The sequence below is a fragment of the Gekko japonicus genome, unplaced genomic scaffold (assembly GCF_001447785.1).
Source record: "Gekko japonicus isolate JY-2015 unplaced genomic scaffold, Gekko_japonicus_V1.1 scaffold94, whole genome shotgun sequence".
Taxonomy (NCBI): domain Eukaryota; kingdom Metazoa; phylum Chordata; class Lepidosauria; order Squamata; family Gekkonidae; genus Gekko; species Gekko japonicus.
The window spans coordinates 1500809-1524411 of NW_015174274.1; the positions used below are offsets into that span (position 1 = coordinate 1500809).

Genomic DNA, 23603 nt, shown 5'->3' on the forward strand with positions numbered 1-23603 from the left:
TTCAGCAGTCATTCTGCTGGTAAGGAGTAACCTGAAGCATTCTTTTGTTCTATTTGATTCAAGATACTTTGATTTCCCTGCCACACACACACACACGTCAAGAAGCAAGCGGGCACCATATTGGCAGGAGCCATGGTCAATGCTCCACATTGGGATTGCTGGGATAGAGCATGACATCCATTCATATGAGTGAAAGATGCCACAGCATGCAGTGTAAACTGAGCGACACATGCAAATGGAGAGTGGTTGTGGTTCAGGGGCAGATCACAGGTTCAGTTTTCAGGTGCTTGATTTGTGCTTTAAGGTCTTGTCCCATTTTGGAAGAGGGAAGTTTTAAATAATAACTATAATAATAACAATAATAAGGTGAAAGATTCTGTGTTTATTTCAGCTTTTCAAAAACTTGTTCCTTCTTTCTTCAGATACGTTTACCTTGAAAGGCAACGGCAAAGGGGCACCATGTGTTTTCCCATTCCAATTTCTTGGCAAATGGTATGCTGATTGTACGAATGAGGGCAGATCAGATGGCTTGCTCTGGTGTTCAACCACAAGAAACTTTGATGTAGAAAAGCTTTATGGATTTTGTCCGCTAAAATGTAAGCTCTGCAGAATGTAAAAAAAAAATAGTTCATGGAATAGATTGTTATGTAAAATTGTTATGTCATATAGGACTAGATCCAAAGATTCTCTTCCACTGCTATTAATTAACTACATTTTATTCCGCCTATCCAGTTATCTGCATGATAGCTGGATCACAGAGAGCTTATAATATGGCAATTACCAACCATGTTAATTATGTCTAGCAATATGATAAACTTGGGGAAGCAGCCACTACTATTTTTAGACTGTAAGGTCTAACACGGGGGACATATGGAATTGACTGCTGACCTACTGACACTTATCTGTTGCACATTACACACTAACATAATTAGGGTGGACATAAAATGGAAAAACACAGTTCAGCTCATGGTTTGTGGCATTCGTGGTTCATGAATCATGGACCGTCGTGAACTTTGTGATGCTAAATGAACCAGTTCGATTTATGAGGTTTATGATGTGGTAGACTGCCCCCTGGCATGCATTAAATGAGACTGCCAAAAATAAAAACAAAAGGGGTAAACACAGATATTGATAATGATATCTATTTGTCCAATGATATTTATTTGTTTGCTAATGATATTTGTCTAAGAAAGAGAGAGGGAGAGTAGATGGGGAGGGAGGGGGAGGGAAGATGGAAGGAAGGAAGAGAGAAAGGTTGAAATAATGAAAGAGGTGGAAAGAAAGAAGGAGAGAGAGAGAGAAAGAAAGGGAGAAACAGAAACAAAGAAAGCAAATAGATGGAGGAGGGGAGGAAGACTTGGTTTATGCCAAATGCACACCCCTAGTTGTGGGTCAGCTAGTTAAGAAATAATACCACAATTGTTTAGATAAGGACCACAACCCATTTTTCCTGACAGAATCCAGGAGAGAAACTGTCACATGATTTAAATACTATTAATACAGCTCCTGTGTTGGGAGATTTAATGAAGACTCACTTGGTGCATTTCTTGGATCTCAGCTGAGAAATAAGCATGTATTGTTGGCAGAGTGATTGCACAACAAAGGCACACAAGCTGATTAAAGTATAGAGAAAGCTTTATTCAGAAACTAACATATTTGGTACTAAAGAGTAAAGATAGATTCCTAGCTACATCCCTGAGAGAGAGCTGTGTTGTGTGGAACTTACGAGAAGGAGGAGGATATTGCTTTAAGAGTAGCAATTTGGAGACAGACAAGGAATCACACATACTGGGAAAGAAAGGTGCTGACCCGACTATCCTAACTAGTCTTGCTCTGTCCCCTGTTGGATTCTTCTCTTTTTTTTGTACCTTTTTGTATCCTTTTGTACACCAGCCATATTTATTTATTTGTGCAATTTTTTAAATCCCACCCTACCCCACAAGCAGGCTCATCACTTATTCCATGTATGTCATTTCATGTCCTACATGTATATCCAACAGACATCACTTACTCCAACATGTATGTCATTTCAGGATAGTGGTTTTAGTCTGCACAACTTATCTTTCATTTTCTTTGTTCTTGTCATAATGAACAGTGAAAATGTTTCTTGGTTCTCCCTCCAGCTAATGTCATTGACCGCTTGTGGGATACAGACCCTTTGTCTGGGGTACAGTACCAGATAAATTCAGAATCTGCTCTTACTTGGTACCAAGCAAGGAAAAGTTGTCAGCAACAAAGTGCAGAGTTGTTGTGCATCACAGAATTACATGAGCAAATGTATTTGGCAGGTAAGTTACCAATGTGTAAAGATTTTAGTTGTTGTAGATTTTTCAGGATGTATGGCCGTGGTCTTGGCATTCTAGGACCTGACATTTCGCCAGCAGCTGTGACTGGCATCCTCAGAGGTATAACACAGAAAGATGTCAAGGTGAGAAGAAAAATGGTAGGTAGGTAATGTACATCTTCTCAGGAAGGTTGAGTAGGGCTGAGTCATTATCTTGAAGGAGTCCCCCAGGCTGTGACATGCTAATAGAGGAGCTTTCCTGAGGAGGTTCTTTCGCATATGGATTGGTTGTTGAAATTCTAATCTTATCTGTAGTGCTATTGTAAGATGTAGAGCATTTTGTGTTTATTTTTAAGATCTCTTCTTTCATGTTGAAATTGTGTTTATGTTTATGAATTTCAGTGGCTTCTCTGTGTAATCTGACATGGTAATTGGATGTGTTGTCCAGCCTTTCAGTGTCTTGGAATAAGATACTGTATCCTGTTTGAGTTAGGCTATGTTCAGCCACTGCTGGTTTTTCAGGTTGGCCCAGTCTGCAGTGTCTTTCATGTTCTTTTGTTCTTGTCTGAATGCTATGCTGTGTGGTCCCAATGTAAACCTGTCCACAACTGCATGGTATGTGGTATACTTCTGCAGAAGTGAGGGGGTCTCTTCTGTCTTTTGCCGATCGTAGCATCTGTTGTATTTTTCTGGTGGGTCTGAATACTGTTTGTAAGTTGTGTTTTTTCACATGTTTTCCCATCTGATCAGTGATTCCTTTGATATATGGCAAAAATACTTTTCCTGTGAGAGACTGTTTTTCCTCAGTTGTTTGTTTTGCCTTTGGTTTAATTGCTCTTATGATTTCATTCTTGGAGTAGCCATTTGCTTGAAGTGAAGGCTGGACTATACATCTTTTATTGGAAACTGCTTTAAAACTCATTGGAAAAGTGGTATAAAATAGAAATTCTCACATGCTAATCACATCATAGCATATGTATATAACCTTTGTTGCTATTGCTATCCTACCCAAGCTTGTTCCCATTTCTCGCCCTTGTTCTGTTTTCAAGTGTTTCCCCATGTTGGATGTCAAAAACAGAAGCAATACCAGAAAAAAACCCTGTGTAAAATAAATAAATCAAAAACAGCCCATGAAAATGAGAATATAGAAGGAAAAAATTCTCTCCTCATACAATAAGAACTCTGTAACCTGGATGCTTTCATGCTAAGGAGGAGCATGCAAAACTGAACAGGCAGGTCTGGAAGTTGCTGTACAGGATTAAATAGCAACACAGACCTCCTATGACAGCAGTGGATGCTCCAAAAGGAAATTTTGTACTGCTGTTGACAGGCAGTCATTTTGACAGGTTCAGATTCAGGAGTGTATAGAATGGATTCTGTTAAAACTAGAGACACCAAACTTGCAGTGGTCTATTTGTCCTCCAAGTTTGGTGAGGATTGGATTTACAGAGCCCAAGTTATGTCCCCCCAAAGAAGGTGCCCCCAGGAAAGTGCTTTCTGGGGGAAATGACTGGTGGTTGGACCCTGTAAATCTAGTCCTCGCCAAACTTGGAGGGCAGGTAAAGGAGAGTCAGCTAAAGTTCCCCTGCAAGTTTGGTGTCTCCAGCATGCCAGGGGGCAGTTCTACTGGGTCACGAACCTCATGAACCAAACCAGTTTGTTTGGCCCCTAAAAGTTTGTGACAGTTCATGATTTGTGAATGGGGCATGCTACAAACTATGGGTGTGCAAAAAACCCAAAACAATTCAGCCTGATTTGGATTCGGCCGAATTGGGCAGGATCAATCTCAGCTGGCAGAAAGACTCCTGCATGTCAATTTCCCACCATAGAAAACAATGGAGAGGATGGGGCAACCTGTTTGGGGGCTCGTAGAATTGTACCCCCTTATTCAATGTTCTTGAAACATGGTGGGTATCTTGGGGAGAGGCTCCAGCAGCTACCCTGTGAGTTTGGAGCCTCTCCCTCAAACCCCCCAAAATATACCCTATGTTTTTGCCATTGACTTCAATGGCCCATAGGATGTAGCGGGGCCGAATTGCTGGCAATTTGGCGGCAAGCCGATTCAGATCAAAGAATCTGAATCGGCCTGCAGCAGCCCGAAAGGGGCCTGAATGGGCCATTTTCGGGGGTGCATTCGGTTCAAATGAACCAAATGCACATCCCTACCATGAACCATGAACCGAACCACAGTTTCCCAGTTTGTGTTCATCCCTATGCATCATAGTGTTGTAGCAATGGGAAACATTTTCAATGAATATTCTCTTCCACTCCTATGTTTTTGTTTACTTAGCCCTGTCCAGTATTCTGTAATTGTTGCAGCTCTCTGTGGAGTCTATTCCTGGAAATGACCACTTGCTGCGCTTTGTATTCTTACCTAGGGTTGACATCAAAGTTGACTACTGAACTCTGGTTTGGTCTCAACAGTTTGGACTTTGATAGTGGGTGGCAATGGAGTGGTGGCCATGCTTTCAGATACTTAAATTGGGCCCCAGGTAAGTACTAATATAGCTGTTTTGCCTGTAGTAGATTGCTCTCATGTGCTTGGGTACATGATGTCTTTCTCTTTTTGTTAATTTATTCTAAATATTATATCTATAGTCCAAAAAAGTCTTTCAAAATAATTTTCTCCACTGATAGCGCAACTTGTAATGCTTTCTTTCAACATACTCTTCTTGAAATTCTGGTTTTGTTTTGATATTCTTGGCTCTCCGGAGCACAAAATTATTTGGAAATTTCATTTCCTCTAAGGCATGTCTATACAACATTTGACCCACTGGTCCAGATGCACATCTTCTTGCAGCCATGTTCTTTGCATCTGCACCTGCCCAAAGCCGGGGCCACAAACAGATTGCTTACATCCAAGCCAGAAATTACATTGGAGTTACATTGGACTGTACCCAAAATTATATTGGACAAAAATTACATTGGACTGTACTCAAAATTCAAGACATGTAAAAAGCAGCAGTAATTGGGGGACCTGTATGGGTTGCTTCCCTTAGCCCCAAGTTGCTTTAAGCCCTGGTAGAGTTGAAAGGCAGAGAATATGGATATTTCCATTTTTCCTTAATGGGCTTAAAGCTGCTGGGAATGGGGAGTTCCATTTTTGACAGCATGGAAAGGAGCATTAAGTCCCCCCCTTCCCCCAGCACTCTGTGGTCCCCATCCATATTATACTGTTCACCACGGCTTCTTTTCAGGGCCAAAACCACTTCTGAAGTTCTAGAATTCTAGCACCATTTATAGTTTGGATGATAACAAATCACCAGAAAGCCACTCCATGTGGCTGGCAGGTTGTCTTTGATTTAGTGGATTACAAATTGTGCAGCCCTGCTTGGGTAGTAGAAATATTTTATTCTTTCATCACCTTTGGTGGGAATGCTGCAGAGATACATTTGGTTATGCATGCCAGGCATCACATTTAAATTAAGCAATATGTAGTCCCTCTGCTTGTGATGACCCACTGCTCATGTGCTCATCATAAAATTAAGGACCTGATATCTTCCAGTTAGTGATTGTAGGATTGTAGGTAATATGCTTAGCTGATTATTTTGCCATAAATAAAATGGCCCCTTGGGTCATTTTGCTGGTGTGATGAATGAATTGAAATTTTATAGCAAATACCCTGAATGTGTTCATTGGCTAAAAGTAGTTCTTCAGTGAAGGCTGTTATTTGACAATAAGGGTATGTGAATATTCTTCCTTGTTTCCATTCCTTGAAGGAAGCCCTTCCCCAGAGCCAGGAAAATCCTGTGGAACACTTAATCCTTCAAAAGCTGCCAAATGGGAAAGCCTAGAATGTAACAAGAAACTTGGCTATATTTGTAAAAAAGGAAATGCCACTCTGAATTCATTCACTATTCCTTCAGGTAAACAAGTGAATACAATTTAAAAACTTGTTGGAGGGGGGGAGAGAAGAATAAAAGGATTCTTACTTAAGCTCAGGTGCATTTCTGAGGCCTTTCAAAACAATTGGTACAGATCTGGGCACAGATTTGGGGGGGGGTTGTTGTTGTTGTTCAGTCGCACAGTCGAGTCCGACTCTTCGTGACCCCATGGACCAGATCACGCCAGGCCTTCCGGTCTTCCGCTGTCCTCTGAAGTTTGCTCAATTTCATGTTCATTGTATCGATGACACTGTCTAACCATCTCATCCTTTGCTGTCCCCGTCTTCTTTGACCTTCAATCTTTCCCAGCATCAGGGTCTTCTCCAGTGAGTGCTCCCTTCTCATTTGGTGGCCAAAGTATTTGAGCTTCAGTTTCATTTTCTGGCCTTCCAGGGAACAGTCAGGGTTGATTTCTTTTAGGATTGACTGATTTGATCTCCTTGCAGTCCAAGGCACTCTCAAGAGTCTTCTCCAGCAACATAGTTCAAAAGAATCTATTCTTCGACACTCGGCCTTCCTTACAGTCCAACTCTCGCAGCCATACATGACCACTGAGAATACCATTGCTTTGACCATGCGGACTTTTGTTGGCAGGGTCATGTCTCTAGTTTTTATCATGCTGTTTAGGTTCACCATCGCTTTCCTCCCAAGGAGCAGGCGTCTTTTAATTGCACGGCTGATCACCATCTGCAGTGATCTTGGATCCCAGGAATGTGAAGTCTGTCACTAGAGGCTCTTGACGTCTTCTTCACTTTCTGCCATTAGAGTGGTATCGTCTGCATATCTGAGGTTGTTGATCTTTTCCCCAGCAATCTTAATTCCCGCATGTGCTTCATCCAGGCCAGCATTTCGCATGATGTACTCTGCATATATATTAAATAGGCAAGGTGACAATATACATCCTTGTTGTACTCCTTTTCCTATGCGAAACCAATCAGTTGTTCCATATCCGGTTCTAACTGTCGCTTCTTGATCCTTATACAGGTTTCTCAAGAGACATGTGAGGTGGTTTGGTACTTCCATCTCTTTAAGGACCTGCCATAGTTTGTTGTGATCCACACAGTCAAAGGCTTTAGCATAGTCAATGAAGCAGAAGTAGATGTTTTTCTGGTACTCTCTTGCTTTCTCCATAATCCAGCGAATGTTGGCAATTTGATCTCTAGTTCCTCTACCTCTTCGAAACCCAGCTTGTACTTCTGGCAGTTCTCTATCCACGTACTGAAGCCTAGCTTGTAGGATCCTGAGCATGACCTTGCTAGCATGTGATATGTGTGCAATTGTGCGATAGTTTGAACATTCCTTGGCATTGCCCTTCTTTGGGATTGGAATGTATACTGACCTTTTCCAATCCTGTGGCCACTGTTGCATTTTCCAAATTTCTGCTGTGGCCTGTCCATCTTGGGTGGCCCTCCACGGCATAGCCCACAGCCTCATCGAACCATGCAAGCCCCCTCGCCACGACAAGGCAGTGATCCATGGGGGGGGAAGGATAGACAATTCAGTTGCAAATGATGGCTATAGATAGTGCATTGAGAGCTGCTGATGTCTGGAAAACTGATACAGCAGTGCCTCAGGTATTAGAGATCATGGGGAATGTAGTCTTCCCAGGGGCATGTGATATTCCAGGGTACATGGTACTTGCTATGCTGCTGTGGCACCATTCCAGATGCTAAAGGCTTCATGTCTCTGGTCTTTTCTGCATGAACTTTTTTCCAGAGTTGCTGATGTCTTCTCTGGCAGTATGTGCCATTTTTTTGCCTCATGGCACTATTGCTATCAACTGTAGCAGGTGTTTACAAAATTAGGGGTTGGGAGGGGTCTTCCTAGAGTTGCAAAGCAAGGTGGTGGCTTTGGTCTGACTGATTCCTTAGCAGAAGGAAGACTGCTCACCAGTTTGTCGGTGGCCCCAGTATTCCTTTCGAGAATGGTTTCTGAAATGCTGAAATTCATTTCAGCTGAAGGGGAGCCCAAAGCACGTCAGCTGGCATATTGTCGGTAAGATGACTCTGCCTTTGTGCTGGTCTTTAATACCCTATTTCACTTTGAAAAGGAAACACTTGTATTGCAGAGAAATATGGCAGCAAATGTTGCATTAGTAATGGGTGGCATACCCTGACCTGGATACCCCAGGCTAACCCAATCTCATCAGCTCTCAGAAGCTAAGCAAGGTCAGCCCTGATCAAAATTTGGATGTGTGACCACCACCAAAGAATACCAGGATCGTGACACAGAGGCAGGCAATGACAAGCACCTCTGTTAGTTTCTTGCCTTGGAAACCCTATGGGGTCACCAGAAGTCAGCTGTGACTTGACATCCAAAAAAAGGGGGGGTGGCACAGGAAAAGCCACTTCACTTTAAGAGTATATTTTGGTAAATATCCCTCTCTGTCATGCTTTGTCAGTTTCCTGTCATGATTTCCAACTACCTTTGCAAATATGCCCAGGTGTTTCCTAAATCCATTTACAGAATGTTTTTATGCATTTTCCTTTTGTGACATGACCAATACATTTGCAATTTACTAAGCATGGTCTGTGCAGCAGTTTCATGCTGATGCACCGGACTTCTGATCATTGCATTAAATGCAACCACACTGTGCCATGGTTGCAATCCTGCATACAGTAAAGTTGGCTCACTAACATCCCCACTGAAGAATCAGACTAACTTATACATAAATGAGCAATGGATTCTCAGCAGGTAGTACAAAGCATATGCCTGTGTTGAACTAACATGTTCAAACCCAAGCTAGGTGGTGGTTATTTTTAACCCTTGATTGCTTGCAACACATGAATAATTTGCAATGCATCTTTAAAAAGTTCCCCTTTAACCTGTATTCTTTGTCCCTAAGTGATCAGTTTATGTACCAGCATGGTGCAGTGGTCAGAGTGATAGATTGGGATCTGAGAGACCTTTGTTCACCTCCCCATTTTGCCACAGAAACTCAGTGGGTGACCTTTGGCCAGTCACTCTTTCTCAACCTAACCTAGATCACATGTAGATCTAGGGCTCCCGAATCTCACCAAATCGCGGCGGGGGATCCGCATGTCTTTGCAGAATCTATGCCGTGGGGACAGCGAGACGCGTTGCACCGCCGTCGCCAGGACATGACGCTACGCGTCGCTCTGGCAACGGGGCTGTTTGGAGCCCCGTTGCCAGAGTGACGCGTTGCGTCAAATCCTGGCGACAGCGGGTGCAACGCATCTCGCCGTCCCTGCAGCACGGATTCTGCGAAGACATACGATCCCCTGCCGCGACTTGGCAACCCTATGTAGATCACGTGAGGAAAGGAGCGCTATAGAGGCATTCTTAGCTTCATGAAGAAAGGGCACAATAAACAGTGTACCATGTTATGGTGATCTCACCCTCTTCCCTCCCTCATGCACAGGATTTCCCCTTGGGTTCTTCTTTCTTTCCTGCTGAAATGAGCAGCCCCTACATCTATTTTCTTCTTATTTGTTGGTCTATGGCTGTCCCACCCTGTCACATTATCATATTTTTTTTATGCTGGCCCAGCCCAGGGTCTTGAGGGAAGAGACAAAAGGAAGGAAGGCTGGCCTGGATGGTCAACTGGGAATAATTTGAAAACCATACTGAGATCTTTGGATGAAGAGCTGCATGCAGGTGTCATGACAAGCTGCAATTAAACTTCATTTGAGTGCAACCACAGTATGTGGCTGTGTTTATGTCTGCACATTGTTCCACCCACCTCAACACACTAGAGGCTGGGATACAAGCTGGGGCTGTAAACTGGAATCTCACAAAGAAGAAGAAGTTGGATTTACAGAGGAGTTTACAATCTCCTTCCCTTCCTCTCCCCACAACAGACACCCTGTGAAGTAGGTGGAGCTGAGAGAGCTCTGAGAGAATTGCTCTTGAGAGAACAGCTCTGAGAGCATTGTGACTGACCCAAGGTCACCCAGCTGGCTGCATGTAGAGGACTGGGGAATCAAACCTGGTTCTCCAGATTTGAGTTCACTGCTCTTAACCACTGCACCAAACTGGCTACCAAGGATGGTAATCTGGCTTTTGGAGGGGAACTCCAGCTTGCTGAATTGCTTGCATTCAAATGTCAGGGTAAATAGGAGCCAGATCAAACTTTGGGGTGTTCACTTGTGTTCTGAGAGGTAGAGGAAGGAAGAACAAAGAGGTGCACACGAGCACAGCCACATTCTCTTTGTGCTCAAACAAAGCTTAATTGTACCTTGTTGTGACATGTGAACATAATGATGGTATGATAAATAAACAAGAACAGAGAGCCACTACCAGGAATGAGGAGTATGTATCTATGCACATGTGCATCAGTACAACATTTTGTGTACTCCCAATGATTCTACAATTATTATTGTCTTCCCCTCAGAATCAAATGTGCCAATTCAGTGTCCTGATGGATGGATATCATATGCAGGCTTCTGTTATAAGATTAACAGAGAAATCAACTTTTGGAATGATGCTTTAGCGTTCTGTAGAAAGGAAGGAGGAGATCTGGCAAGTGTCCACAATGTAGAAGAGTACAGCTTTATAATTTCTCAGCTTGGTTATCGTGAGTATTTGTGAAGGTTTTTTAATTAATATCCAGTTCTAACAATTAGTGTGTGTTTTTTGTTATTTACAATAGTAGATTTCATTAAAAGCATGAAGATGATAGATTTGATGCAAACGTCAGCATTTTTTAATTTGGTATTTTCAGCTCTGTCCCATCATGTCCTTAAAGATCAGCACATCAGGATATCTAATTCTCAATATGGCCCCATCTGTGGATACTTAAATCCAGAGACTGGACACCCATGAATGGACAAGGAAGATCTTTCTACCAACCTGAAAAAAAGCCCCAAGTTTGCAGAAAACCCTGAAATCTAAATACAAATACTTTGGGGACTTTAAAAACTCCCAAATAATAGAAGCAATAGCTGTTCCTTTAAGTAATGAATGCATGCTCAGGGGCTAATGTGAGGGTTGCCGACCTTCAAACCTTGGTTTTCTGTAGGTAAAAGGCACGGCGGAGGGGACAGGGCTGTTTACGGAGGGAAGGAGGGAAAACTGAAGACAGTGGGGCAAATAAAAGTAGATTGGCTGATGGACAGAAAGGAGAGAAAGAAGTCAGAAAAGTTTTTCAAGAGAAGGGAAAGTAGAATTATTAGAGGAGGGGAAATGTGATGCTCCCTGCATAATCTCATGAGTCTTGTGCTTGTGGTATTATATTTATTGCAAGTATGGGGATTATGTTATAGACTGAGAGTGAGTGAGTTATGCAGTGGAGGTAGTTGTACATAATTAAGGAACTGAAGGAAATGTGGAAGATGAGAGGTAGTGAGGCAGAATCTTAAAAGTCTGAATGTGATCTACAGGGTACCTGTGGATAGATTTAGTAAGGCTGTGCATGCAGTGAAATTCTATACAGGTGTAGAAAAGACATGGAATGCAGTAGTATAGAAATCAGCTTATCCAGAATCTCCTTTTCATTAAGATACATTTTTTTTGTCTCTTACCACAGCAAATACATGGTGGCAAAGTGTGTAGATAGTGTAGAGATGGGTACATTAATACAGATTTGTTCTGAAAGTGTGTCTCCTTAGGCCTTACAAGATGTGGCACATGTTTCTTTATAACCATGAGGTCCAAACACATGTTTTTATTTTAATGCAACTTGAGGCTCAGAGGATTTTGTATTAGGCTGTATAATGTTCTGTCCTAGATGGCTAGATTCTGTTCTTTGCAGTGTATGTACTGCCGTGGATATTTATAACATGACAAAAAGGAGGGAGTAGACAAAACATTCCTTTGAGACCAAACAGAAAAGCACTGTGTAAGGTACAGGAATGCAAGAGCAATGGAAAAAAACATTAAAAAGCAATATCTCTGTCATGAGGCGAATACTATAATGACAAATAGGTGCTTGATGCCAACTGATAGACGTTTTGCCTGAATTTTGAATTAGTCAGAGGAAGTGCTGAGTACAAGTCTTGGCAGTAGCCTCTCATCCTTAGTAAATCAGGTCACTGGAAACACCTGCTACCTTTTGGCATGTGTTTAGTAACTCAGCATCAATTGCCATTTTTGCAAGATGGGATAAGGCAGTTAAGCACTGCCAAGCTGTTAACAACACAGTTCCTTTCTTTTACTATGTCAACATCCAGATATTGTACAAGGCTTTTGCTGTTGTTGTTGAAATCAGAAAACTACCAGTAGAAGACACTCCTTTGATATTGTAATGCTATGAACTAGGAATATAATGCAAACCACCCAAAATGCAGGGCCTACATACAGAGGATTTTCATAACCTCAGTGTAATCCCATTTCCCTGCCTGTCTTTCTCTACATGTAAGATATATGCTATTGAACATGTTAGCTCAGTAAAACTCACACAAGGCTGAATCCCTGATGAAGCATAAGTTAACAAACACAGTAAGTAAAACTAGTAGATGCCACCAATGTTCCCTCTAAGCTGTAAAGTTTTGTGAGCAAAAATCCTACTTTGTGAGCTACTGGTATGAAAGTTGTGAGCGAGCAATTTGGCTACTGGAGTTAGGGGAAGGCTGGCTTTGGGTGGGGGAGGGACATCGGTGGGGTATAATACCATAGGCTCCACCCTTCAAAGCAGCCATTTTCTTCAGAGGAACTGATCTTTGTAGTCTGGAGACCAGTTTTAACTGCGAGAGATCTCCAGCCCTGCCTGCAGGTTGGCAGCCCAAGGAGCAATTGCTTAACGATCCTGCACATGCATAGAATATAGTCATAACCCAAGGAGCAATTGCTTGATCCTGCACATGCATAGAATATAGTCATATTCTTTTCTATGTCCAATGGATAATAATTTTTCATGTCTTTTCATGCTAGAACCAAGTGATGAGTTGTGGATTGGATTGAATGACCTCAGGATTCAAATGTACTTTGAATGGAGTGATGGGACCCCTGTCCTGTATACCAAATGGCTGCCCGGTGAGCCAACACATGATAGCAACAGGCAAGAAGACTGTGTAGTTATGAAAGGAAAGGTAAAATACTCTAGTTGCTTACCTCTAACTCTTTCTCCTGTAACAGGATATATTACTCAATGGCCATGACTGCTGTTTGGAAGTAGATTTCCGGTGATATCTTGCGAAAGATGGTATTCAACGGAAATGTTCTGCTGCTGTTGTGGTTCTCACATTATAAGATGTACTCTATAAATTCAACGGAAACGTTCTGCTGTTTGTTGTGGTTCTCACATTATAAGATGTACTTGGGTTAGATCCAGACTAAATTTCCCAAAGGCAGAATGGAAAATTTCTCCCTCCCTATCCCAATGCAGTCCACTGAATTCTACAAAGTGCTGCTCCTGGAAGATAGGAATGACATGAGGGGGCTCTTCAGCAGAAAGGGGGAATCACCAGAAATTCCCAATTAGCCTGGATCCAACCCCTTGAGTACAAACCCTCAGACAAGCCTAATCCTAGGTCCCCACCAAAATATCTACTTGTACTTTTGTGATAGGCCCAGTTAGGCCCCCCCCCGAAATATTCAACAAAGTTCATAGCAACTGCACAGCAATTTACCAGTCAATACATTGCAAGTAGAACACCAATTGGCAGATAGCAGTGTAATGACTTGCCTGATAAACTCATCTAATCCACTGAGATGACCTCACAGGTCTCAAGAACTCATAGTATTCCCAGTCAGAGGAAACTGCACTTCTTACCTCTTAGATTCTGAAGCTGTAGCCCAGCAGTTAGAAGCACTCCATGATGAACCAGGATACATGAAGTTAAGCTCCACTGAGGGATGGGTTCAAATCCCCCTAGCTAATATTATTTTCTGTACAATGAACAGTCAGCATGCAGTGACACCCATTCCCCTGGGCATATCTGCAGGGAAATACAAGCAGTTCAACAGCATGATCCAAACAAATAGCTTTTATTTATTTTATTTTATTTATTTATATTTACATTTATATCCTGCCCTACCCCGCAGGCTCAGGGCGGCTAACGAGGGCACTGAGTGCCGGGTTAAAGCAATAACATATGATTTAAAAACAATAAATTACAATAAAATATCATAACAAATTACAACAAAATTTAAGCAAGAAGGGGAGATCTTAACCTCACATAGCTACGTCCTACGATCTTGTCCTCAGAGGCGTGTCCAAGCACCTCGCTCCACCCTGGGGCCAGGCAATCAGATGTTAGTATGCCAGGGCATAGGGGGTACAGGTGGAATAGCGGTGGCGGCGGCTTCTACTCAAAAGCCTGGCAGAAGAGCTTCGTCTTACAGGCCCTGCGGAACTGAGAAAGGTCCCGCAGGGCCCGGATCTCCTCCGGGAGCTCCTTCCACCAGGTAGGACCCGCCACCGAAAATGCCCTAGTCCTGGTCGCTGCCAATTTAACTTCTCTCGGGCCTGGAGTTTCCAGGAGATGACACCCTCACGACCGAAGTGCCCTTGGGGGAACATATGGAGAAAGGCGGTCCCTCAGGTAGGCTGGACCCTGGCCATTGCTCTGATTCAGTAACCCTGTAAGCAAGAGGGCTGTGTTAGGAAACACATGTGTTTCCTATCCCCACTCTAACCTGGCCATATCTGATGCATCCCATATTAATCCATAGTTATTGTACGGATATTCACCGGATCAATATGTCTGTTTTGACAGAAAAAACCCCCAAAGGAAACAAGAGAAAGATCAAATCAACATGCTGTAGATCCTGATCCCAGCTTTCAGTTTCATACAGGGGGGGGGGAAATCACATTTATTTCAAACTAATATGCTGTCCTTTTGACTAAACGACACATCAGGTGGCTTACAATAAAAGACAAGTTATAATGAAACGACAAATTAAAAGAGCAGTTTACATAACCCCCCCAGGAAATAAAGTAAAAGCAGGAACTGAACCATATAGATATTAAAACAAATGAACAAAACAGAGCAATGGAATGAGGAGGAAAACTCAGTTACCAAGACTTGGACATTTAGACAGGTTTTGCCTGGTGAGTAAACAATGACAGCAATTTGAACATGTTTCAGAAAGGAGTTCAGCTAATGACCTGCAAGTGTAGAAATAGCCATCTCTCTTCAGTATAATCTGCTCACTTCAGAAGAAATAAGAAACCAGAGAGGGGCTTCTAATGATGCTCTCAGATATTGGGCAGGTTTATATGGGAGACGCCGAATCTTTAGGTAAGCTGGTGTACATGGTATGCAGGGAGAGGATTATAGATGACAGGGTCAGCAGTGAATTCCAGCTCTTTGAATTGTGCTTGAAAACAAACTGGAAGCCAATGCAGGTCTTTGAGTGCCACTGGCAAAATGTACTCTTTATGACAAATCCATCCGGTTAATAGTTTGGCCTCTGCATTTTGGACCAGTGAAGCTTCAGATAACTTTTCAAAGGCAGCTTTAGGTACAAGAAATCTTATCTGAACATTACCAAGATATAGATGACTGAGTCAAGATTCATGAGGAAAACCATGAAAACCTGTAACAATGAAATCATCGTGGGACTGTTGTCTAATAAACTTCCTTCTTGTGTTCTATGCAGAATGGGTATTGGGCAGATCAACCTTGTGATGTCAAACTTGGATCCATTTGCAAAAGGAAACCATTGAAAGAATCTCCAGGGGAACAAGAAATAGTTGAAGAAGGCTGCCGGAGAGTAAGTATTAGATTGGTAATATGAAGATCCCAGTTCCAGATGAATACACCAGAATCTAAACGATAACAGAAAAATGTACATATTTACTATATTCTTTGATACTCCAGCATTTCTACAAAGCCTGCCAGCTCTTATTAACCAAGAAATTAAATCTTTTTGATGATCATCACTAGATCAGAGCAAAATTAACACAGGCGAATAAAGTCTAGATTAGCCATACCCATCTCTCATTGTCAACAGGCCTTCAAAGCCCTATTATATAATAGGGTTGCCAACTTCTTGTTGGGAAATTCCTGGATATCTGAGGATGGAACCTGGGTAAGGTTAGGGTTTAAAGGGGGGAGGGACCTCCGTGGGGTATAATGCCGTTGAGTCCACCTTCCAAAGCACCATTCCTCCAAGGGAACTGATCTGTATAGTTTGGAGATCAGTTGTAATTCCATGAGATCTCTGGGCTCCACCTGGAGGCTGACAATCCTGCTATACCATGAATGGAAACCTATACAAACTATATTTGTTTTAACAATAGAATTCAAGCTGACAGTGAAGAAAAATGAGGTGGCAGTTTAATTGGCTGGATAAGAAAGCAGAGGAGGGGCTTTAATACATCCTGCGTGTTTAGATCCTTATAAAATTATACCCTTAATGTAACAGATATTCCTGCAGGAAAGTGCCTCTTTACAAATTTGGCATATTTTATTTAATTTTTATTTTTTAATTATTTTTATTTTATTTTTCAGATTTCTACCCCACCCTCCCAGCCAAGGCCAGCTTGGCTTACACAAACAGCACATAAGTAGCCTTACCTAGTGGTTGCAGGCAATGCCTTCTCTAAGCTGTGGAGAATCACGAACAAAAATTCTACTTTGTGAGCTTCTGGCCTTAAAGCTGTGAGTGAGCGATTTGGCTGCTGCATAAAATTAGTTTGCTCTGGAGCCCTCCTTCCTGAGCTAAGATGAAAATGTGTGAGCCAGGTGCTAAAAAACTGTGAGCTGGCTCACACTGACTCAGCTTAGCGGGAACACTGGTTGCAGGGCATGTAGCCCCCTCCCCATACACACACCTCTGGCAAAACCCCATTCTTTTTTTTTTATAGAATTTATTTATGTTTTTTCCAACAAAAAAGAAATCAAAATACTTTCCGTTTATACATATCGTTTTTCGGAGTGATCATTATACATTTTTTTCAAACCACTTATATACTTTAAACCATCTTTTCTTAAAAACATTATCGTCTCTTCCTGCTAGTATCATATTTAATCTGTCCATTTCTGCTATTTCGAATATTTTTTCCATTATTTCTTCTTTTTTGGGTAGTATGTCTGATTTCCATTTTTTTGCTATGAGAATTCTGCTTATCGTGAGAATATATAACATAATACATCTATCAACTCTATTTGTTTTATCTGGAAGCATATTAAGCAGGTAACTTTCAGGGATAAGCTGCAGCTCTATTTCTGTGATATCTTTTATCAATTTTTTTTACCATTTTCCAAAAATTCGTTATTTTATCACACCTCCACCATATATGGTAAAACGTTGAAGACAGCATATAGCTGAATTTCTTTCTGTGTCTGCCCAGGCTGTGTTCCTTTCATTGTTAATCTATTATGTTTGTGATTCTTTTATTAATATTTATGTGCCTTAAAACATTTTCTTTATATGGTATAGCTCTTACTAATTTTGCCGTTTCCCACATTTTTTTCCATTCTTGATTTTTTATTGTATAGCTTTATATAGCTTTTGTATTTGTTTATCTGCCGAGGATACCAGATCTTGTCTATTTCTGACATTGAGTCTTTAAATTTTGTTTTTTTGTCCTTAGCGAATCTTGACTGTAATATAGTTCAAAGACATGGCTTTTACTGTTACATGGTTGGAAATGTATTTGCAACATTTGCTGAAGCAAATGAAACATGCCAAAAGAATGGAGCTCATCTAACTGCAGTTAAGGATAGGTAGGAACACCCATCCCCAAATGTGTTTTTTCCCATTCCCAGGGTAAGAACTCTTGTTACATTGTTTTTGTTTGTCCCCCCCCCCAAGATCTGGTGGAAAGACGGAAGTACCTCATGAGTACTGCTCTGGGCCAATTGCAGAGTTTCATTTCTGCTTTGAATATTTGGTTTCAAAAGCTTGGCTAGCAACAAGTAACTATTAAACAGGGCCACTGGTGACATAAACCTTAAGTATTGTTAATACCAATGGTGGAGGTAGAATTTATAGAAGAAGGGGATTGATGGGAGGAGGGGCATGTGACGGGAGTATTATATGAGTGCCAGTTCCAAATAATTGTTTTAAATTGTATACAGAGCCTTCATACACACAACTTGTACAGATTTTAACTTCGAGTGCACAACCTATTATCCTGCATTTTTCAGAGTACCAAATCATGTATATTTTTCAGGGTACTAGGTAACCAGTGCTGCCGGATTCCTAAGCCTACTGACTTTAATGCTACTAGAAGGGTGTAACTCTGTATAGGATGGAAAAGCCTACATAGGGACAATGTGATGATGTGCAGATGCACCCATGCATTGATTTTAACAATAGGCTTTTCTGAATTTTGTGTAGTTCTGTCAGAGCTGTCCTTGAAAGGGCAGCTCTGGAAAGACCTCTCTCAGCCCTACCTACCTCATAGGGTGTCTGTTGTGGGGAGGGAAAGGGAAAGGAGTTTGTAAGCTGCTCTGAGACTCCAAGTGAAGGGCAGGGTATAAATCCAATCTCCTTCTCCTCCTCTTCTTCTCCTCATTTTACTCCCGTTACTTCCTGTTTCTTTGGGATTTTTTCCTGTTCCACATGTGTTTTGCTCCCTCACGTGGGCAATTCGATATCATGCAGATTTATTTCCAGCATAAAAACCTGCAGTTAAATCTGCGGGGAGATATGCTTCAAAAAAAGCTGTGTAGTATTGAATCAACCACTTGAGGGAGCAAACACATGTGAAACAGGAAAAAAGCCCTGAAGAAACAGGAACTTAGCAGAGAACAATTCCACAAAAGCAGTTGTTCTGCCCTCAGTCTCCCATTTTTTCCAGTTGTACTGCTTAATTTCCCACTATTTGCTGTGCGGCCGCATTTTGACCCGCATCCCCCACCCCATCCCCCCCCCCCGATTTCCTCCACGTCTTCTTGATCCTAAAAAATAAGGATCAAGAAGACAGGGAGGAAATGGGGGGGGAGATGCGGGTAAAAATGCGGCAGCACAGCAAATAGTGGGAAATTAAGCAGTTCAACCGGGGGAGACCGAGGGTGGAACAACTGCTTTTGTGGAATCGGTCAGAGAGTAAAATGAGAACGTGGAAAAGCCCAGTTTTAAGAGCTCTGAAAAGACCTCATGCTGCTTCAATTTCCAAGCCTTTTAGAGCACTAGAACATGGAAAATGAATACGTGCATTGTCTCAGCAACATCACCTTCCTTTTGTTGAAGATGGGTTTATTTACTGTTTATCCATATACAATTTATGAGTTTATGCTGCTGCCTCAATAGCTTTTTTTGATATTTTTCTTACAAAATTAGTCCTAGAAATTACATATGGTGAAATTTCAGTCCTGCCATTTATTCTTATTTTCCTGCAGATATGAACAAGCCTATCTGACCAGCTTGATTGGGCTTAAGCCTGAAAGCCATTTCTGGATTGGTCTTACAGACATAGAAGAAAAAGGAACATTCAAATGGACCAGTGGAGAAGCTGTCGAATTCACTCACTGGAATTCTGAAATGCCTGGCATGTTCAAATACTAAACTCATCGGGGTAGGAAAATTACACAGGAGTAAAGTAGCACCTTCAAGATGCCAACATTTATTTCTGCATGGAAGTACACTTGGACTTGCAAAAACCTATGTTGAAATAAATTTCATCAGTCATTATGGTGCTGCTTTATTTCTGTGTAAATCATTTCTAAGGAAATGATTATGCAGTAAAATGCTTGGATTTGGGAATGAATGGCAAAAGAAAAAAATCATTACAATATTTAGCACTCAGTGAATTCTAAAAAGCTCCCTTTTTTAACAGAAAAAAGAAAAACTAATTTCAGGCAGACACCACCCCCCCCCCTTGGAAAATAATGCTGAGGAATGATTTTTCCAAAGTGATTTGGCTAAATTGTCAGTTTCTGTGGCTAGCAAATTGCTTTCTTGGATTTCTGGAAATGCTCATTCTAGTGCTTTTGAAAACCTCTTGCTCTAGAGAGAGACAGTTTGGTGTAGTGGTTAAGAGCGTGGACACCGAACCCTGAGCCTGCTGAAATATAAATTTCCCATGAAGTCATATTTTCTCTAGAAACTTTTAAACACAATAATAAAAATGGCCTTAGTGTTCATAAATGTTTCAGAGAGGTCCAAGGTCACTAGCAAACTTCCAAGGGAGAGTTGGGTTAGACCCTTGGCCTCTCAGATCTTAGTCTCATCCTCCAACCATGCTCACATAGTGTTTCACCTGGTTAAATTTGTTTTACTTTAAAATTAAAAGTATGACACCATTCTATTTGTTGCTGGAAAAAATATTAAATTATTTTTAAACTACAGACAACAGCTTGTACTAAATATCACAGGAACTTGCCTAGATTTAAAATTGTATGTCACCATTCTATTTGTTGCTGGAAAAAAAATTAAATTATTTTAAAAATACAGACAACAGCTTGTACTAAATAATCCATATCACAGGAACTTGCCTAGATTTAAAATCCCCCAAAACAATGCAACAAAGGACAAGACTGGTGTCTGCAGTGGGCATCTCAGGCACTTCCTGATGCCCACAGCTGCTATTTCCTCTAGGGGAACAGATCGTTCGTAATTCCTGGAGATTGTCAGGTTTTACCTGGAAGTTGGGAATGCTAGGTTTATCTGTTCCCCTCTATCACAGTCTTCCGCCAGCGGGTTAAGACTTTTTCGTTTTGTTTGGCATTCCCTTTGTCTTCCGCCAGCAGATTAAGACTTTTTTGTTTTGTTTGGCATTCCCTTCCTGACCCTCCTTCCTGTTTATGTTTCAATTGTTTTTTGGGTATATCTGTTGTTTGTAAAGTTGGTTTTTAATGTCTTTTTAACTGTTCACTGCCTTGAACTGAGTGGGAAGGCAGAATAAAAATGTTTTAAATTAATAGTAGACTAACATAACTACCCATGGAAATGATTGCTATGATGCCTGGCAGTTGCTGGAAAAAGTTATGGATTTCTTACCACATTTAATGTCTGCCTACTATGCAACATACATGTAATTGATTTGAATAGGGAAGATCTTGTTTTGACCATATAGCTGTAGTTGGACATGAATGGCGGGTATATACAGTGTGAACGAAGTAAAAGAGTGGCTGTATTGACAAAAGAATATATTAGTTTTATTCCACCACAAATGAAATAGATCTGGGTAAAACTGCACAAGTGCACAAGGAGCTAATCCATAAATATAAAGAATTTCAGGGATCATCTGGCTGTTTTTTGGAAACGGTGCTTGTATCTTTCTGGCATTTTTAAACTGAAAGGAAATGCTATGTTTGTTTGATGCCACCATCAGTTTTGGGGGAGAAAAGCTGTCTTCTGCTTTTTTCCAATAAAAGTTTAGAATTACTACACCCATGACTAGAGATTTGGTTGGCATCATTTGTGAAAAATGTATAAGGTGTATTCAGAAATAATCCTGGTGGTTATGCTGGTAATCATAACAACAGTTTGAAAGTAGCAGGATGATATGTCTGTCCCTTTAGATGATGCAGTTTTGTCTATGTTTGTCATGTGTTCCAAAGGAAGTAAGCCAGGCTGTGTGGCCATGAGAACTGGAATTGCAGGTGGATTGTGGGACCTTTTGAAATGTGAGACCAAGGCAAAGTTTCTCTGCAAAAAGTGGGCTGAAGGAGTGACTCCTCCACCTCCTCCAGTGACGACTCCTGCTCCCAAATGCCCCGATGACTGGCATTCAAGTTATCAGAGTAACATCTGCCACAAAGTACGTCTTCTGATTTTGGAATCTGCGCAAGCTTTGTTGAATAGTTGTTTTATGTACATACGTTGATTTTTATAATCTGCCCCATCAGAAAGAGTTGGGGTGGATTATGTATACAAAGACACATTTTAAAAATGCTCCACTAACATGATGGGGAAAAACTCTACCTATTTTCAGAGTAATAAAACATGACAAAGTGTCCTTTCTCTCCCCAACTCCCAACAACCTTCTGAAAAACAATCAGAATCACAGGCTTGTTGCCATCAGTGGACATTGCAAAGTTATATACGGGCAGCCATTGACCAAGTCAATTGCCAAGCCAAGAATATTTGATGAACACTCTCCCTACTAAAGGAATGCCTTTAATGCTATATTTCAGTGTTGAATACCTGATTTGTTGCATTTGAGTTTCAGAGGGAACCTGCTTTGGCTCTATATTCCCCTTTCTCCATTTGTATTTCCCGTCTTCCTGTCTCTACTAGGGAATTCTGTTTTGATAGAACATTTTTATTGCTAGGGTCTCATTGCTTTTCCCTAAAGGTGCCCTCTTTTCAGGACAGTCCTCAAATGCAATCTTTCCAATGCAAGTGCTTAGATAAAGATAGGGATAGAAAATATCAGCAAGACTTTGTGGGGAGTCCAGATTGTGTGACTACAATCTGTAGTCTTATCTACTGTTTATGGAAGTTGCCTATCTTCAGGCCAGGAAACCTTTCAGGGTGCTGGGAGTGTCATTTCCTCATCCTGAAGCCCTGACAGTGTGTGTCTTTCCTCTTGCAAGCCTGCATCCTTGGGTTTTGTTGCTACCATTTCTTGATGCTTCTGCAAGTGGATCCTTCATAGATGGCCCTGATCCTTTCTTGTACTTTATTGCTTACATTTGTCTGTGATTTGTTAAGCTTTAAGGAGTCATTCCTGCTCAGTCAAGTTCTGAAGCAGAACCTGTATCTTCGTAAATGTACTCTCAAGAACAAAAACTGACCATCCATAAAACAGCTGGCTCACAATTTCTTGCAGAGCAGCGTGCTTTCAGCTGAACATTCGGTAATGTCTTCTTGAGGGCACCCAGGGACCTTCAAATTTGGTGGCATGGATTGCTGCATACCCACAATAGAATGGGAATCACTTCTTCCAGTGTGATCCCACATCACTTTGAGAACATGAGTAAGCTGCAACCATGTGGCTTGTGCCAATGATTTGGTTTCATCCTGCACAACCACCATTCTTCCTGTCTATGGGCAGACCAACTAATTAGTATAGCATTCCTCATTATTAACTCCAGGTAGAACTCTCACCTCTTTAATCCTGCTGTTGATATGATTGGCCTGTGCTTTTTTGATAAATCTGTAGATTAAGGTGGTGCCAATGAGAGGCAGCCACTGAGAATGCCTTTCTATACTCCCTTTCTATAGACCCTTTCTATCAGTATTTTGAGGACAAAGGTAAGCACAAGAGGAAACGCTGGGAAAGTTTTAGTGAAGCATGAAGGTCCCATGATGCTTCAGAAATGATAGGGTTCATCTCATCTGTCCAAGAAATGCTATATTTGCAGTTCCAGCAGTGAATGGGTGCCAGACAGAACAACTGAGACAATGCCATGTGTGGGATAACAGACCACAACTTTATTGCTTACAGCTTTAGAGGTTTGGTTTAACACAGGGCAATGAAACCAAAGGCATTGGGCAACCTGTATGCTGCCTGATGTAAAACCCCATCACTCAGCCCACTTGCAAAGGAGAAGAACCTGGGATGGCAGTGTTATGGGAACACTTGGGTGCAGGCCACTGTGTGATTCCCCTGCCACCTGGGGGTGAGGAGAGGCCAGCAGCCCCTGAGCTAGGCATGCTTCCTTAACCCATGCCCCCATCCTCACCTAGGG

The 23603-nt window shown here is 41.6% G+C and overlaps 1 protein-coding gene across 1 annotated transcript in view; it reads left to right on the forward strand.

Annotated features, from left to right (window-relative positions):
• MRC1 (mannose receptor, C type 1) overlaps nucleotides 1-23603 on the forward strand; it is a 70625-nt gene that overhangs the window by 8581 nt on the left and 38441 nt on the right. The window contains exons 3-12 of the mRNA XM_015423752.1: nucleotides 423-596; nucleotides 2124-2288; nucleotides 4663-4776; nucleotides 6004-6150; nucleotides 10523-10705; nucleotides 13000-13157; nucleotides 15673-15790; nucleotides 17633-17744; nucleotides 19365-19517; nucleotides 21532-21727. Coding sequence (XP_015279238.1) covers nucleotides 423-596; nucleotides 2124-2288; nucleotides 4663-4776; nucleotides 6004-6150; nucleotides 10523-10705; nucleotides 13000-13157; nucleotides 15673-15790; nucleotides 17633-17744; nucleotides 19365-19517; nucleotides 21532-21727 — 1520 coding nt within the window. The remainder of the gene's footprint in view (nucleotides 1-422; nucleotides 597-2123; nucleotides 2289-4662; nucleotides 4777-6003; nucleotides 6151-10522; nucleotides 10706-12999; nucleotides 13158-15672; nucleotides 15791-17632; nucleotides 17745-19364; nucleotides 19518-21531; nucleotides 21728-23603) is intronic.